The sequence below is a fragment of the Podarcis cretensis genome, assembly GCF_951804945.1.
Source record: "Podarcis cretensis genome assembly, chromosome: 16".
Lineage (NCBI taxonomy): Eukaryota > Metazoa > Chordata > Lepidosauria > Squamata > Lacertidae > Podarcis > Podarcis cretensis.
The window spans coordinates 8892138-8907255 of NC_137186.1; the positions used below are offsets into that span (position 1 = coordinate 8892138).

At 49.1% G+C, this 15118-nt stretch overlaps 2 protein-coding genes across 2 annotated transcripts in view; both read right to left on the reverse strand.

The window, feature by feature from the left end:
- Positions 1-216: 216 nt before the first annotated feature.
- SNAPIN (SNAP associated protein) lies at positions 217-5827 on the reverse strand. Its single transcript, XM_079958529.1, has 4 exons — positions 5560-5827; positions 3289-3335; positions 1598-1716; positions 217-684 (listed from the first exon to the last, which is right to left on the reverse strand). The coding sequence occupies exons 1-4, from the start codon at positions 5739-5741 to the stop codon at positions 580-582; spliced, it is 453 nt and encodes a 150-aa protein (XP_079814655.1). The 5' UTR covers positions 5742-5827; the 3' UTR covers positions 217-579.
- Positions 5828-7784: 1957 nt separating this feature from the next.
- The window catches only part of LOC307205574 (mothers against decapentaplegic homolog 4-like), a 30926-nt gene continuing 23592 nt past the window's right edge, over positions 7785-15118 (reverse strand). The window contains exons 11-12 of the mRNA XM_079958151.1: positions 14089-14227; positions 7785-11448 (exon numbers count right to left, since the gene is read on the reverse strand). Of these exons, the coding sequence (XP_079814277.1) occupies positions 11237-11448; positions 14089-14227 (351 nt within the window). The 3' untranslated portion in view covers positions 7785-11236. The remainder of the gene's footprint in view (positions 11449-14088; positions 14228-15118) is intronic.

Sequence of the window (15118 nt, forward strand, 5' to 3'; positions counted from 1 at the left end):
CTTCAGGCCAGGGGATGCTCAAGAAAAGCAGAAAATCTATTTAAAAGTAGGACCTCCAGTGTGTTGCTATTCCCAAATACGTCCCTTAGCTTGGATCATCTTTGTTCCCATTTGCTTTTCCTTTGCATGAAAAGTTTCCGTGACTTCTTTAACCCCGCATTCTCTACAACAGCTTTCAGAAACCCCCAAAGTGCAACAGACTGAGCACAGGAGGCCTTGTCCCATGTTAACTAGCAGTGAACTTTTATTGCACAAGCAAGAGGCACCATTCTCGGCCACGTTCTGTGTCACTCTGCAGCCATAATCAGGCCCAATTGTACCAACTCCATCTGAAAGAGTACCTCAGCAGGGGGAAGCATGATAGGAAATTTGTGCCCAAAACCTTTCTTTCTTTATGAGATGAGGAGTCTTCCATATGCAGGAATTCCTGTCCGCGGGGCAGGAGCTTTTCCTAGCACCATGCAGTGCCCAACAGCCCAACTCTTTATCTTTCTCCGTGTTGTGCTTAGAAGCTGGCAGCATCCGTAAGGAAATTGCAGCTCTGGAAATCGCACCACTTTTCCCTTAGGAAAGGTCCTCTCATTTGCTGGGCGAGCCTTGGGGGTAGCTACCGCCAGCTTCAAGTATGGCTTTTCTGCGGGCAGTCTCCTTCGCTATACCATGGCTGAGCCTTCTCAAGCGCTCCTGTAAAGGAGAGGAAATGGTTTCAGCAAGAGTTTCATAAGCAGTGAAGACAGCTCCATTTAAAAGTTCTAGAGGTGCAGGAGACCCTCGCCAACTGGGCAGAGCTACATTGTTGTGCTGCCAGTCCTTTGTACGATAGGTTTTCAGTCAGGACCTACACCTTCCAACAAGATCTTTGTGAAAAAATGAAGGGTCAGCATTCTAAATAGCCTGCCTGCTGGTCCTATAGTCCAAAGGCGAGGGAAAAAGAGTATCATAGCAGTTAAATCAATCCATAGTGTTAAGTGCCATCCATAATATCTGGAAGGCAGTGGGTTACCAAAGGAGACCTTCAAGACTTCTTTTTTCCCCAAGCACATACTGACACCTCAGCATGTTTCTATAATTACTGGGGCTGAAGAGGACTATAGAAGATGTTGAGCATGGAAGCAACTGAACAACCAAAACTAGAACAGAATCAGTGTAATGTGCTTCTAAATGCCCAACCTCTAGGTCCCGATTGTCACAGTTAAATATTTTAATATTGCAAATCACCCTGTGACCCTCAGATACTAAGGGTGGTATATAAATTTAATAAATAAATTACAGTCCTGAGTTTCCAGGTAGGAACGTAGGAACCTGCCTTAAACCAGGTCCAATCACTAGTCCATCTGGCTCAATACTGTCTACTCTCCCTAACAGCAGCCCTCTGGAGTTTCAGGCAAAGAGCCCCCCCCCCCTTTTCCCCCTTCCACCTACCTGAAGATGCTGTGGATCAAATACAAGGTGTGCAAGGCAGATTTTCTACCACAGAGCAGTGAAGGCCTATTCTGGCTGCCAGCTCCAGCAACTTAAAAGAGCTGTAACATGTTACACAAGAGGAAGGCTGGTATAAAAAGTCCATCCCTCTCTCTCTCACACACACAACACACACCTGAGCATTTTGCAAGATGTTATTAACAAGGACAACTCTGCGCCGGGCATTGAGCAGCTTCTTGACGTAAGGGTCCAGGTCGAGGGCTACCTTCTGGTCTTCGTTGATGCGACACAGCTCTAGTTGGGGAAGAGAGAAGGGGGAAAGGTTTTTAGGCACGAGTCCGATCGGGATTTGAACCATTAATTTCCACATCACCCATGGCGGAGAAGACATCAGCAAATGACCTACAAGGCAAGATATAGGATTTTACCCACCTTTCACCACAGGTCCCAGGGTGGGTTCCGACAGTTTGAAATTCAGAATGTAAAACAAATTAAAGCCGTAGGAATAAGGTGGGCCCTGAAAACACACATCTTGGGCATCAAAAGGCCCTGAGTTCAATATGAAATAGTGCCAATTTGCTACTAACATGCCCTCCAGCAACTATCAATCACAGCCAGCAGGGCCCAACAGAAAGGGGTAGATGGGGAGTTGTAGTCCAGCGACATTTGGAGGGCCTCATTTTTCCTTCCCCTAAAATAAAAGATGCCACACAGATTTAACACTATTCCCTGGAGGTGTATGGTGGGGAACTATCTCAGATTGTTTACAGGAGCACTATAATGTATTATTGGCCCTCTGCTGAAGGCCAGAGTGCATATCCTTGCCAGTAAAGGTAAAGGGACCCCTGACCATTAGGTCCAGTCGTGACCGACTCTGGGATTGTGGCACTCATTTTGCTTTACTGGCCGAGGGAGCCGGCATACAGCTTCTGGGTCATGTGGCCATTCTGGCAAACCAGAGCAGCACACAGAAACGCCGTTTACCTTCCCACCGGAGTGGTACCTATTTATCTACTTGCACTTTGATATGCTTTCGCATTGGCTAAAATTTAAAAAGGGGATAGGGCCCATTTTAGCAGTTTCTGCTTTCAAGGAGATGCTGAGTCTTAACAATGGGGTGACTCCATCTTGGAATCAGGGAATGCTACATGTTATTGAAAAGTATGACCTTTCTTTGAACATTCTGAGTTTGTTAGACTTTGAGATGGCATCTTGCCACATGAAATCTCCTAATTTAAAGCATTGTTTTTGTGCTGATCACACTTCTGCCTGGTATGCCAAACTACCCATTCAGACCCCTCGCCCTCACTACGTAACCAGCACCACAAATATCAAACAGAGAAAAGCCTTTACAGCTCTGCAGCTCCAGTCTATGTACGCTGCCATAGATGAAAGATGCTATTGCCAGATCTCCCTATGAAGAGAGTGTTTGCCCATGTGCCTGAAGACTTACCCCATTACTTACTGGTTTGCCCAGTCTACTAGGACTTAAGAGCAGCTTCGTTCAAAGCTAGACTTAATAAATAACAATTTTAACAAAATTGGCCCTTCAGGACAGAAACTGCTGCTCAGAGAGGCCTCTTCTAACAAGACACTGCAGAATCTTTACTGCTCAGTGAATATGGGGCAGTCATTGCTTCATTTCTTAGCAGGTGGGACAATGCTTAAATCCCCTTGGATATGATTCCAATGAGCTTATGCAGGAATGAATGAAATATTTTACAAACCAATATTGAAGTTGCTGTTACTTCCTGGTTGGGAGAAAAAGGGGTAAAGTATTTAACAAGTCCCAGAAACAACCAGTTCCTTCTGCCCTCCCAGTTATGTTCTCATCAAACATTCTTCCTGCTGTGCAGATATTTTTACCTGTGGCCAGGCTGTCGATGTGTTCCCGCAATTCCACTTGACTCTCCCTGAAAGGAAAAACAAGAAAGGAATATAACAGCCTGGGAGTGGGGTGGGGGGAATGCCATGGAAATTTACTAGCTCACAAAAAATAACATTCATGCCGGAGGACCGGGCTCCAAAAACCCCATGCAGCCAGGAAGCTCATTGGGGTGACCATCTCTCCCAGCCTAACCTACGTCACAGGGTTGTTGTGAGGATAAAATGGAAAATCACATGCACCACCTCGAAGGAAAAGTGGGCTAGAACAGTAATAAGGAACTAAAATACCAGAGGGAGGTTCGTTCCCTCTCACCAGGAATCCCTGCTTCTGGAAATCGTGTGTGAGGGGGCCACAAATAATACCAATCAAAGGAGTTCGGAAAAGAGCCACAGCTCATGGATAAAAGTGTCTGCCTTGCAAGCAAAAATTCCCAGGTTCAACTGCATTTTCCAGGTAGGCCTGGGAGAGGCTCCCTGGTCTGAAGCCCCGGAGAGCCAGGTGGACAATACTGAGCTAGATGGACTCTGTATAATCAGGGCCAGATTTAGGTTTGATGAGGCTCTAAGCTACGGAAGGTAATGGGGCCCTTTATATGTCCAGCTGTACTTTGTCAACAACAAATTGTCGCTCTTTTTTGTGTTGAATATATGCTATACGGTAATTTATGGACCTAATAGGTATCTCAAGCCATTTGCACATAACAAAATATGTATTTTATCAAAGTAATTGTCGAACTAAAATACAATTAAGAAGTGTATTAATACAGTGGTACCTCGCAAGACGAATGCCTCGTAAGATGAAAAACTCGCAAGACGAAAGAGTTTTTCGTTTTTTGAGTTGCTTCGCAAGACGAATTGCCCTATGGGCTTGCTTCGCAAGACGAAAACGTCTTGCAAGTTTGTTTCCTTTGTCTTGCAAGTTTGTTTCCTTTTTCTTAAAACCGTGCATTCAGGGGGTGCAGTTGCGACTTGACTTCGAGGAGCAACTCATAGCAAGCGGTGTGGTAGCCTTTTTTGAGGTTTTTGAAGACTTTGGTGATTTTTGAAGCTTTTCCAAAATCTGTGCTTCGCAAGACGAAAAAATTGCAAGATGAAAAAACTCGCAGAACGAATTAATTTCGTCTTGCGAGGTACCACTGTAGTGAAATACAATTAAGAAGTATATTAACTGTAAAAAAATTATTAAGCTCTAACTTAAAAATGATTTTTTATTCATAATAAACTTAATAATGCAAACTATTTTCCTTTAAATTTTTTGGGGCCCCCAAGAAAGTGGGGCCCTGAGCTATAGCTTGTTTATAGCTTGCACGGTATAATCCGTTTTCTGTCTTCAGATATGGGAACGCCTTCCTCCCTTGGAAGACAGCAGCAGGGCTTGTTCTCTGCTGCTGCAGAACTTATGGATGGAAATACAGTGGTACCTCGGGATAAGTACTTAATTCGTTCCGGAGGTCCGTTCTTAACCTGAAACTGTTCTTAACCTGAAGCACCACTTTAGCTAATGGGGCCTCCTGCTGCTGCTGCGCCGCCAGAGCACGATTTCTGTTCTCATCCTGAAGCAAAGTTCTTAACCTGAAGCACTATTTAACCTGAAGCACTATTTCTGGGTTAGGGACGCAGGTGGCGCTGTGGGTTAAAGCCTCAGCGCCTAGGACTTGCCGAAGGGTTGGCGGTTCGAATCCCTGCGGCGGGGTGCGCTCCCGCTGCTCGGTCCCAGCGCCTGCCAACCTAGCAGTTCGAAAGCACCTCCGGGTGCAAGTAGATAAATAGGGACCGCTTACCAGCGGGAAGGTAAACGGCGTTTCCGTGTGCGGCTCTGGCTCTGGCCAGAGCAGCGATGTCATGCTGGCCACGTGACCCAGAAGTGTCTCCGGACAGCGCTGGCCCCTGGCCTCTTAAGTGAGATGGGCGCACAACCCCAGAGTCTGTCAAGACTGGCCCGTACGGGCAGGGGTACCTTTACCTTTTTACCTTTACTATTTCTGGGTTAGCGGAGTCTGTAACCTGAAGCGTATGTAACCTGAAGCGTATGTAACCTGAGGTACACTTTAAAAAGCTGCATCCCTACTGATCTACCAAGAGGGGCCGGGCAGGGTAGAGGAGCTGCACCTGGCTGACTTCTGCCTGCCAAGGCGCACATCTCTCAAGGGATGTCAAGAGGGAAGGCTGCGTCCCCCGCTCTCCGCAGGGGCGGGGCTGGCGTGAAGCAGCTGCACCTGGAGAACTTCTGCCTGCCGCGCAGCAACTTGCCTGACGGCGTGGACGTGCGTGTCCAGCTGCCGCACGGCCGGCCGCAGGAACTCCAGCAGCCCCTCCGCGAAGAGGTCTCTGGCCGCGGGGCCAGCCGGGCTCGCCGGACCCGAAGGAACCGGAACTGCCGCCGCTGCCGCCGCCGTTGTGGTGGTTGTTGTCGTTGCCGCCGCCGCCGCCATCGCGCTTGACCTGACTGGCCGCCGCAAGGCCTGCCGGGACAACTTTGGTCAAGGGAAGCGAGAGCGACACCGCAAAGGATCACGGGAGGGCAGAGAACGGCAGAGGAACAGGGCGGGGGAAGGAGAAGGCGGGATAGCTGAAGTCTCGCGAGATGTTCCCATGGAAGGACGGGAACGCCGTCAGTGGGATTGTGGGAAATGAAGTCCTCTGCAGGCAGCTGGGAAATGTATTAATTGTGAAGTTTTTTGTGCTTCGTTTTTTTAACAGGGTTGTGTTGTTGTTTTTTAAAGTAGAACATAGAGAGAGGGTTGCACTTTTTTTTGGCGGGTGACTCAACTTGCGGCATGTATCATTCTTTACTCAGACTGGAAATAAGTCGCCTTTTATGAACGCTGTGGGATTCTCAGTGCAGTCCATATATATATATATATATATATATATATATATATATATATATAATATTATATTATATATATATATAATTACATATATATATATATACACACACACATGTATATATATAATATTATATATATATATATATATATATATATATATATATATATATATTGCAGTTTAAATCTGTTGCTGCGACTTTTATGCGTAGCTTAAGCCCTGCTGGAATCCGTGGGCTGTGGCTGTTTGGCACACACTCCCCCCTACATATTAATACGTGGCTGTCATGAGGATAAAATGCCCCCTTGAGCTCCTCGGAGCAAAGGCGAGAAATAAATGCAACAATGCAGGTAGGGAGAGCTACGTTAGAAGGGGGGAAAAAACCCATTCTGTTCCAAATGATTAATAAGAAACAACCCCTTTAAAGTGGGAGGTCGGGAACACACGTTAAAAGAAATTCTGTTCCACAGAGACTCAGATTCTGCATTAAGAATTCTGCAACCTGTATATATCATGCAGATTAACCCGATGGGAGGATGGGTCCAGATACAGGCGGTTTCCGAGGGCCTTTCCTATCACCTGATGCCCAATCAGTTTAACCAGACCTGCTTGCCTTTATATATATATATTTCTGCCAATAACCAGTAGAACTGCTTGCCAGGGATTGAATCCTCTGCCCACAAGTCTTGTGTTCTACAGCCTCTCCCTCTTCCACGATCCTGCATTGAGAGAAAAAGCTGGGAAGTCACTTAGGCTGGCCGCTTCTCCACCTTTTCTGCTTCCTCCAGCCTGTACACGCATTTTAAACTCTTCTCTTAAGGACTAGAAACTTGCATTCAAAACAAAACGGTGAGATTTTCGGGATATAGGATTCTGCACCCACTACCACATACGTATAAAAAAGGTACTGAAAATGCTTTTTTTAAAAAGCGTTTTTAAAAATACATTGAATTTTCTATAAGGCTCACCATTGCCATCTAGTGTCACATTGTATATTGTGCTTAAAACACACTTCAAACGTTTTATTTGCTGCTGTATAGCTGAGTCCTCTCTCTCTCTCTCTCTTTCACACACACACATTCACATTCACGGAACAGCCACAGCTATTCCCATAAAATAAGGAACCTCAGCTCCCAAGGCTCAAATGTGGCCCCCAAGCCTCTCTGTCTGGCCCCAGTGACAATCTCCCCACTGCGCCCTCGAGTGGGCCTGCTTCACACATTCCTGTGTTTTGGGCTGTGTCCCTGAACTCTGATATTGCTGCCTCCGTCTTCCCTACATGGACAATAAGGAAGGAGTGTGAAGGGTGAAGAAGCTACCCTAGTGTACAGAGGTAAAAAAAATAAACAAATCTACATTTGTTGCCCCACCCACTTTTGTTGCCCCGCCCACTATTAGCATATGGCTCCCATAAGGTCACCCAGAGGCGAATTTAGCCCCTGGCCTGAAAAAAAGGCCCTTTGCTCCTGTCGTGAGAGAACTTGCTTGCACTACTAGGCAAGCCAGCTGTTTTACTTGGCACACACCCCCTTACCCCAGAGGCTCCCCACCATCTTGAAGGGTCAATCTTGTTTTGAGCAGAGGCAGAAATCCAAAGGTAAAGCCCAGCTGCCTTTTCGACCATGAGAAGCAAAACACAAGCAACATGAAAAGCAAAATCTCCTTTAAATAACGGTTACTAAAAATGACAGAACTGTCAGAGGCGAAACAAGAGCAATCAAACAAGTGCATTACAGAGGAATGTCAGTGCGAAATAACAGGCCCGAACCACAGGATTGGGGCAGGATTGAGCCCGGGACTGGAGACCCTAAGCCAGCCTTTGCTGACCTGATGCCCTCTCCAAAAGCGCTGGCTGGGCCTGTCAACAAAACCTCTTGAGAGGGCTCCCGCCGCTTTGGCAAAAGCTGTCTTAATCTGTTCCTGGCTGAGTGCTGTGCCCCGTGTCCTCTTACCTGGAATACAGTGGTACCTCGGGTTAAGTACTTAATTCGCTTCGGAGGTCCGTTCTTAGCCTGAAACTGTTCTTATCCTGAAGCACCACTTTAGCTGCTGCTGCCGCGTCGCTGGAGCACAATTTCTGTTCTCATCCTCAAGCAAAGTTCTTAATCCGAGGTACTATTTCTGGGTTAGCCAAGTCTGTAACCTAAGGCATATGTAACCTGAAGCGAATGTAACCCAAGGTACCACTGTATATAAAAACCATTCTGGGGATCCCACTCCTGCACCTCGCCTACAGAAACGTCAGTGAAACGTCCTCACGGCACAGAAATTAAGAAAAACATCAGCTGCAGTGTTTTATGTGGTTTGTTCGTTTCAGATCAAGCCATGGTTAAAAGACGCAGCTACAAAGGCCAGTCGGGAAGTTGGCAACATTGTTGAGTCAAGAAACGAGGTGATCACACCCGATCTTCCCAGTGGATCTCCCTTGGCAAATCCGGTTCAGCGTGGCACCGTTCCCCTCTGTCCTCACAACAAAATGGCGGATGGGGCGTGTTTGGTGCAGTCTTTTGCAGGGGCGTTGGCAAGGTATCAGACTTCCCTCTGAGGAGGGAACAACAACATATGCTGTTTCTTGTGCTGGGGGTAACCAACATGGCGCCCTGCAATGTTGTTGGACTACATATCCCATTAGCCTTCCCGAGCATGGGATTATAATCTTGCCACATCTGTAGGGGGCTATGCTAGCTGCTCCTGGATTTATGCAGTCCAGGATCCAGCTACCAAGTGGTTCTGCTCTACTGTAAGTGGTCCCAGATGGACAGGGAGATGTCACAACAAGAGTGACATCTGTTGGAAAGACCTAGGCAGCCGTCACACAGGTCTATGGAGCAGAGGAGCAGAATGAAGATGGCTACTTTCCCTCCATTTTCAGGGCTCACGTGCCTTTTTTGGTCAGAGTGGCAGGCAGAAGTGCAACAGGTACAGCTTTTACACACACACACACACACACACACACCTTGCCTAAGGAGCAAAGCTGCTGCTGCTGAATTTTGGCAAACTAGACATCTGTTAAAAAAAAAAAAAAGGAAAGCGATCCCGCTACATCAACCCCTCCTGGCTTTCCTGACAGCCAGAAATCTATACGAGGCTTTGCCCCCATAACCTCATCTCCCTGCTAAGAAAAAGGGGCTGCACCAGTTGAGCTGGTGCCTGTCGCCACCAGAGATTGGTGGTTGGCTGGCAGTCTGTCATGAGCATAGAAGCAATTCCATAAGTCAGTCTGGATAGTTCCGTTGGTTAAAGCGTGGTGCTGATAATGCCAAGGTTGCAGGTTCGATCCCCGTATGGGACAGTTGCATAGTCCTGCATTGCAGGGCGGTTGGACTAGATGATCCTCAGGGTCCCTTCCAGCTCTGTGATTCTGCTCCCAAGCCAGTCAAGAGCCTGCAATCTTCATATAAGGTCATGCAACTTAAAACACCGTTCCCCACCCACCGCTGCTTACCCTCACAGTCACAAAGGGCTAGAAACTTGGCCACAAAAGATGAATTTATCCAGAAATGCTATGCCTGATACCACGTTCAACCTATTTTCCTGAGTTCCTGCAGAATTGGCCCCACGCACATAGCTCCAGTTAAGTCTGCAATGGCACAGGAAGGGACCAACCAGCTAGCCAACGGATATGTCGTGGGGCAGAATTTGGGGGCCAAGGCTGACAGCTGCCTCCCACAGAGATAAGAGGTCCAGTTTGGGTGGCAAACCCCAGAGATTTGAAATGGGTTGTTTGATCAGTTAGGCTTTTGGTCCCCGCCCCCCAGCACAATTATTTGGTGTTTTGAACTACAACCCACTAGATTCAAGACATCTAGATTAATAGATCCTGCGACATTCACTAGACGGAATCCGCACGGGGTAGGGAAACACTATTTCTGAGTCAAGAAGCAAACATTTTGGCTTGGTTTCCAGATGATGCACGGCCGCATCTTGGCTGACAACATTTTCGAGGTTTCGTTACGACGTGACTGTGCTCACCACCTGCAGATGTGGGGGGATACAAGTCCCACGGAAGAGTAAGACCACTTGAAATCAACAGGAATGACAAACGAAAGCCCACAGATTTCAACGGACCTACTCTGAGTTGGAGTTCGTTGATTGCAACCCTTTATAACAGGTGTGTGTGGAGGAAAATCTTTGACCTTCCAGGCATTGTTGAACTACAACTCCCATCATCCCTGGCCACTGGGCCATGCTTGCTGGGTCAGGTAGGAGTTGCCATTCAGCCTCAGCTAGACGGTCAGAGGTTCCCCAGACCCAAATTTGCAAGTGCTTCATTTTGGTCCTTTCCGAGTTGTCAGGGGCATCGTTTGACTCGATTACTTTAACTGATTAAAGTCATATATTGCAGCCTCCGTTTGGGGATTTAAAGCATAAAAATCAGAGCTGGCCAAATATGTCCTTGCACATCAGGGCAAAGGACAATATGGCTCCCTCCATTTCGTGTGCTGGGAAACATCACCGTTGGTTGGATTTCTCTTCAGTGCCGGCAGTGGGACACCATCCTCTCCTAGGGCACCAAACCAGCTTGGGGGGGGGGGGGCTAGCTAAGGGGCTGCGAAGGAGCCCAGGCTGCAAGTCCAGCTCTGCCCTCACACATCCTTGCTGCCATTCCCCGCCTCCCAGCATTTGCCACCTGAGAGGCACCTGCCTCCCTCCACCTAGCGGTCGGACCAGCTCCTAGAAGAACGTCTCTAAGAGCCAGATTTTCAGATGTGGGGGGTGGAGATTCTCCGGCGATTCTCAGCTGCTCAGCCGAGCTGCAACCGGGTCGTTGGCGTTCAGAAGACAAAAGCTGATAAGAAAAGGACCAGTCCTTTGAGATGGTTAGAAAGGTGACCCCTTTGAAGTCATTCATTCCGCCGCTGGTGTGGGAACAGAGAAAGTCGCGGCACCCCTTCGAAAGGCGGCAGGGCATGTTCAAGGGCAAATTCCGCCGTCTCCGTCCTTTCGGGGACCCCAGGGAACTTGCCCCCACTGCTTTCATGAGCGTGGGGGCCAGAGTCTCCTTCGCAGTGCCGGCGGCATTCCCCGCCCCTCTGCAAAACCCAGAGGCTGCGGGATCAGCGAGAAACTCTCTGTCTTCCTTGCCTCGCAATTTCATCTAGTTGACGGAGCCCGGGTCAGCCAAGGGCATGGTGTGGAGGACTTCATCCAGGAGCTGCAGAGCTCGGTGCAAGTGGACTTCGATCCAGCAGGGGGTGTGCTTGATGCTCTGGCGGGGGTAGTCCGGCCCCCAGCCCTTGACGAAGCTCAGACGGAGGATGCACAGGCGGCGGAGGTCGTCAACGCCAATGCCAGCCGCAGCTGAGAGGCCTGGGCAGGAGAGAAAGGAAACAGTGGAAGGCTTGGCTGTGGCTGCGGCTACTGCAGCACACCAGGGGCTGAGTGATACCTGTTTTTCAACATCGTGATAGATCACCAGGTAAACATCCCAATATACAGCGGTACCTCGGGATGCGAACGGGATCCGTAAGATGCAACTGCATGTCTGCGCGGGTTGCGTTTTGCCGCTTCCGCGCATGCGGTCATTTTGACCATCTGCGCATGCGCGAGCGGCGAAACCCGGAAGTAACACGCTCCGTTACTTCTGGGTCGCCGCGGAGCACAACCCAAAAATACTTATCCTGAAGCGTATTTATCCTGAGGTATGACTGTACTGATATATTGCCATGTCTGAAATAAGGACGGAGATCCATAGAGGCATTGGCTGGTTTCATAGTTTCCCCCCGCTTCGTAGGGTTGCCATACGCCTAGGATTTCCCAGACATACCCGGAATACTGCACTCGGAAGCAGTGTCTGGGTGAAAACCGGTGAAATATTCGGGAAAACCTAGACATGTGGCAACTCACGTCGGCAGTGCCATTTTTGCCGATTTTTCTTAAAGAGCTCACCAACTTTTGTATCCATATTATCACTTTTTGAAAACTCTGCACCTTGTGATTTTGGTCGGCGCCTGCGCTTGCGATTCGTTGGCCCCCTGCAGGAGGCAGCAGGGGAGAGCTGAGCCAGCCGAATTAACAGGGGATGCAGGAAATGAAAGAAGCATTGGTTGTCTTCATGTTTTTCCCCGCATTGTGATTTTTGCACCACACACACGCACATCATGATTCGCGATACATTGGTGGGTTAAAAATTATGAAACTAGTATCACGATACGGTTTGGGACGATATATTGCCCAGTCCTACTGTGTGAAGAAGGGACGCGGGTGGCGCCGTGGGTTAAACCACAGAGCCTAGGACTTGCCGATCAGAAGGTTGGCGGTTCGAAACCCCGTGATGGGGTGAGCTCCCATTGCTCGGTCCCTGCTCCTGCCAACCTAGCAGTTCGAAAGCACGTCAAAGTGCAAAAAGGTAAATAGGTACCGCTCTGGCGGGAAGGTAAACGGCATTTCCGTGTGCTGCTCTGGTTCGCCAGAAGTGGCTCAGTCATGCTGCCCACATGACCCGGAAGCTGAACGCTGGCTCCCTCGGCCAATAAAGTGAGATGAGCGCCGCAACCCCAGAGTCGGTCACGACTGGACCTAATGGTCAGGGGTCTCTTTACCTTACTGTGTGCAAGGGGCGGGCAGGGCCAGGAGCAAAAGTAACATATGTAGATTCTGTATTTTAACCTTTGTCCAGTAAACCAGTTTCTACTCTCCGTCTTTCTCTCATTCACACCCCTTGCTCTCTATCCCCCATCCAGGCAAGCCAGAGGCATTATTAGAATTTAAGGACACATTCCAAGGTGGGGAAAAGGGATACTGAAGGGCGTGGCTCTGAGAGAGGGTGTGTGGCTGATGTGGTGCACTATAGGGACAGTCTCGAGAGGCTGGGCGTGTGTGTGTGCATTTGTCCCCACTGGGACCTGCGGTTCCCCACTCCTTTAAAGGTAAAGGGACCCCTGACCATTAGGTCCAGTCGTGGCCGACTCTGGGGTTGCAGCGCTCATCTCGCTTTATTGGCCGAGGGAGCCGGCGTACTGCTTCCGGGTCATGTGGCCAGCATGCCTAAGCCGTTTCTGGCGAACCAGAGCAGCGCACGGAAACGCCGTTTACCTTCCCGCTGGAGTGGTACCTATTTATCTACTTGCACTTTGACGTACTTTCAAACTGCTAGGATGGCAGGAGCAGGGACCGGGCAACGGGAGCTCACCCCGTTGCGGGGATTCAAACCGCCGACCTTCTGATCAGCAAGTCCTAGGCTCTGTGGTTTAACCGACAGCGCCACCTGCGTCCCACCCCACTCCTTTAAGCGAATGTTAATTGGCTCTTTTTCAGAGAGACTTCAGAACTCATTATCCACAGCAACTGCCCACACATTTTAATGGCTGGCGTTCATTGGATGGTTGGACGCAGACGAATGGTGGGAGGAACCAGCTGGGGAACCCCCCAAGGGAAGAAGGCTCAGATCCTGGGGGTTAGTGGTGGGACAACGGTGAGTGGTTAGAGGGAGAAAACTGAGAAGAGAAGGTGTTGGGAAATGAAGAGGCAACAGGGCATAGTGAGCAGGGAGATTCTGTGGCAGAGAGAAGTCCAAAATCAGAGGCAGAAGCTGAAGCAGGGCTGGATAAGAGTCCGACTGGTGAAGAGTGTCTCCCCCTCCTGCTACAAGCTCCCCTCCTCCTTGGTTTCCCAGAACCAGAAGAGGCATGAAAAGGGCAGAGGAGCAAAGACAGGCACACAGACACAGTCTAAGATTGTTTGGGAAGGACCTGGGAGACATAGACAACTGTGGGGTGGCGGGAACCTTTAGTCTCGGCAACTGATCCATGGGGCAAAAAAGACCTACTGGGTCCCTGTGCTCCTTAGGCCAAGTCTGTGCAGATCCTGTTCTTTGCTAATAAAGAGTTAACTCCAACATGGTCAGTGTGATTTACTGCCGGCTCGCTCCAGTCACTGGGCCCAGCACTGTCTAACAGCAAACTCTGGTGCTGGTGCACCTCAGTGGGGGTGAATCCACTTGGCACTTACCCACAGCTGGCGCGATGCCCCCCACGGAGCCAGGCCCAGGAATGCTCCCTGACACAGCGGCCGCCTGAGCCGCCGCTGCCGCCTGCGCTGTCGCTGCTTGTTGGTGCATCTGGCGGTGGCACTGGCGGAGGTCAAAGACCTGCATGGAAAAGCAGGAGGGAGCACTCTGCGTTAGAAACTGCAGCACCTGCTGCGAGCCATGCTCAGGAAGGATGGCAGCTGTCAACCCGTACCACCAGGAAGGTGGCAAGGTGATAATATTAATGATAAGATGATGATAATAATTGAAATACTTTATTGTCACTTGTACAACTTGTATACAGTGAGATTATACGAGCTCCCCCCACTCAGCTCTCTTAGTCTTAATTCCCCTCGTTTACTGACGCACACCCACCAAACCCGAAAGTCAGTTGCCCTGTTGTTATCTTTTCATTCAGCAGCCCACGGATAGAAGCCGTTCTTTACCCTGTTGGTGCGACTAATCAGGCTTCTATATCTTCTGCCTGAGGGCAGGAGATCAAGAAAGTGTCGGCCAGGGTGTGAATCACCCCTGAGAATTTTCCTCACTCTCCTGAGGCAATGTTCTTCCGCTATTTCATCCAGTGGATTCACGGGACAGCTCATAATATCTTGTGCTGTATTCACCACCCTCTGTAGGCACTTCCTATCAGATGATGTCAAACCAGCGTACCACCCCGTGTTGCAGTAGGAAAGGACACTTTCTATTGTTGAGTGGTAGAAGGAGATCATCAAATGTTGATTGACATCGTTCTGCTGCAATACTCTGAGGAGATGGAGTCTCTTGTTGGGCTTTCTTAACCACCTGGGTTGTATTTATTTTCCAAGTAAGGTCTTCACTGAGATAAATTCCTAGGAATTTAGACTCTCTCCACAAAGCCCTCCCCAATGTACAGCGGGGCTAGTTCTCCTCTCTTCCTCCAAAAGTCCAACACCATCTCCTTTGTCTTGCTGATATTAAGGTGCAAGTTGTTCCCTAGGCACCATGTAGATATTTTTTGGACCTCCCCTC

Coding starts and splice junctions, on each gene's coding strand:
- SNAPIN (XM_079958529.1), bottom strand. CDS start 5,741: ATGGCGGCGGCGGCGGCAACGACAACAACCACCACAACGGCGGCGGCA. Junction 3,336..5,559: donor ACGCACGTCCACGCCGTCAG/GCAAGTTGCTGC, acceptor TTTTCCTTTCAG/GGAGAGTCAAGTGGAATTGC. Junction 685..1,597: donor ACATCTTGCAAAATGCTCAG/GTGTGTGTTGTG, acceptor TCTCCTTTACAG/GAGCGCTTGAGAAGGCTCAG.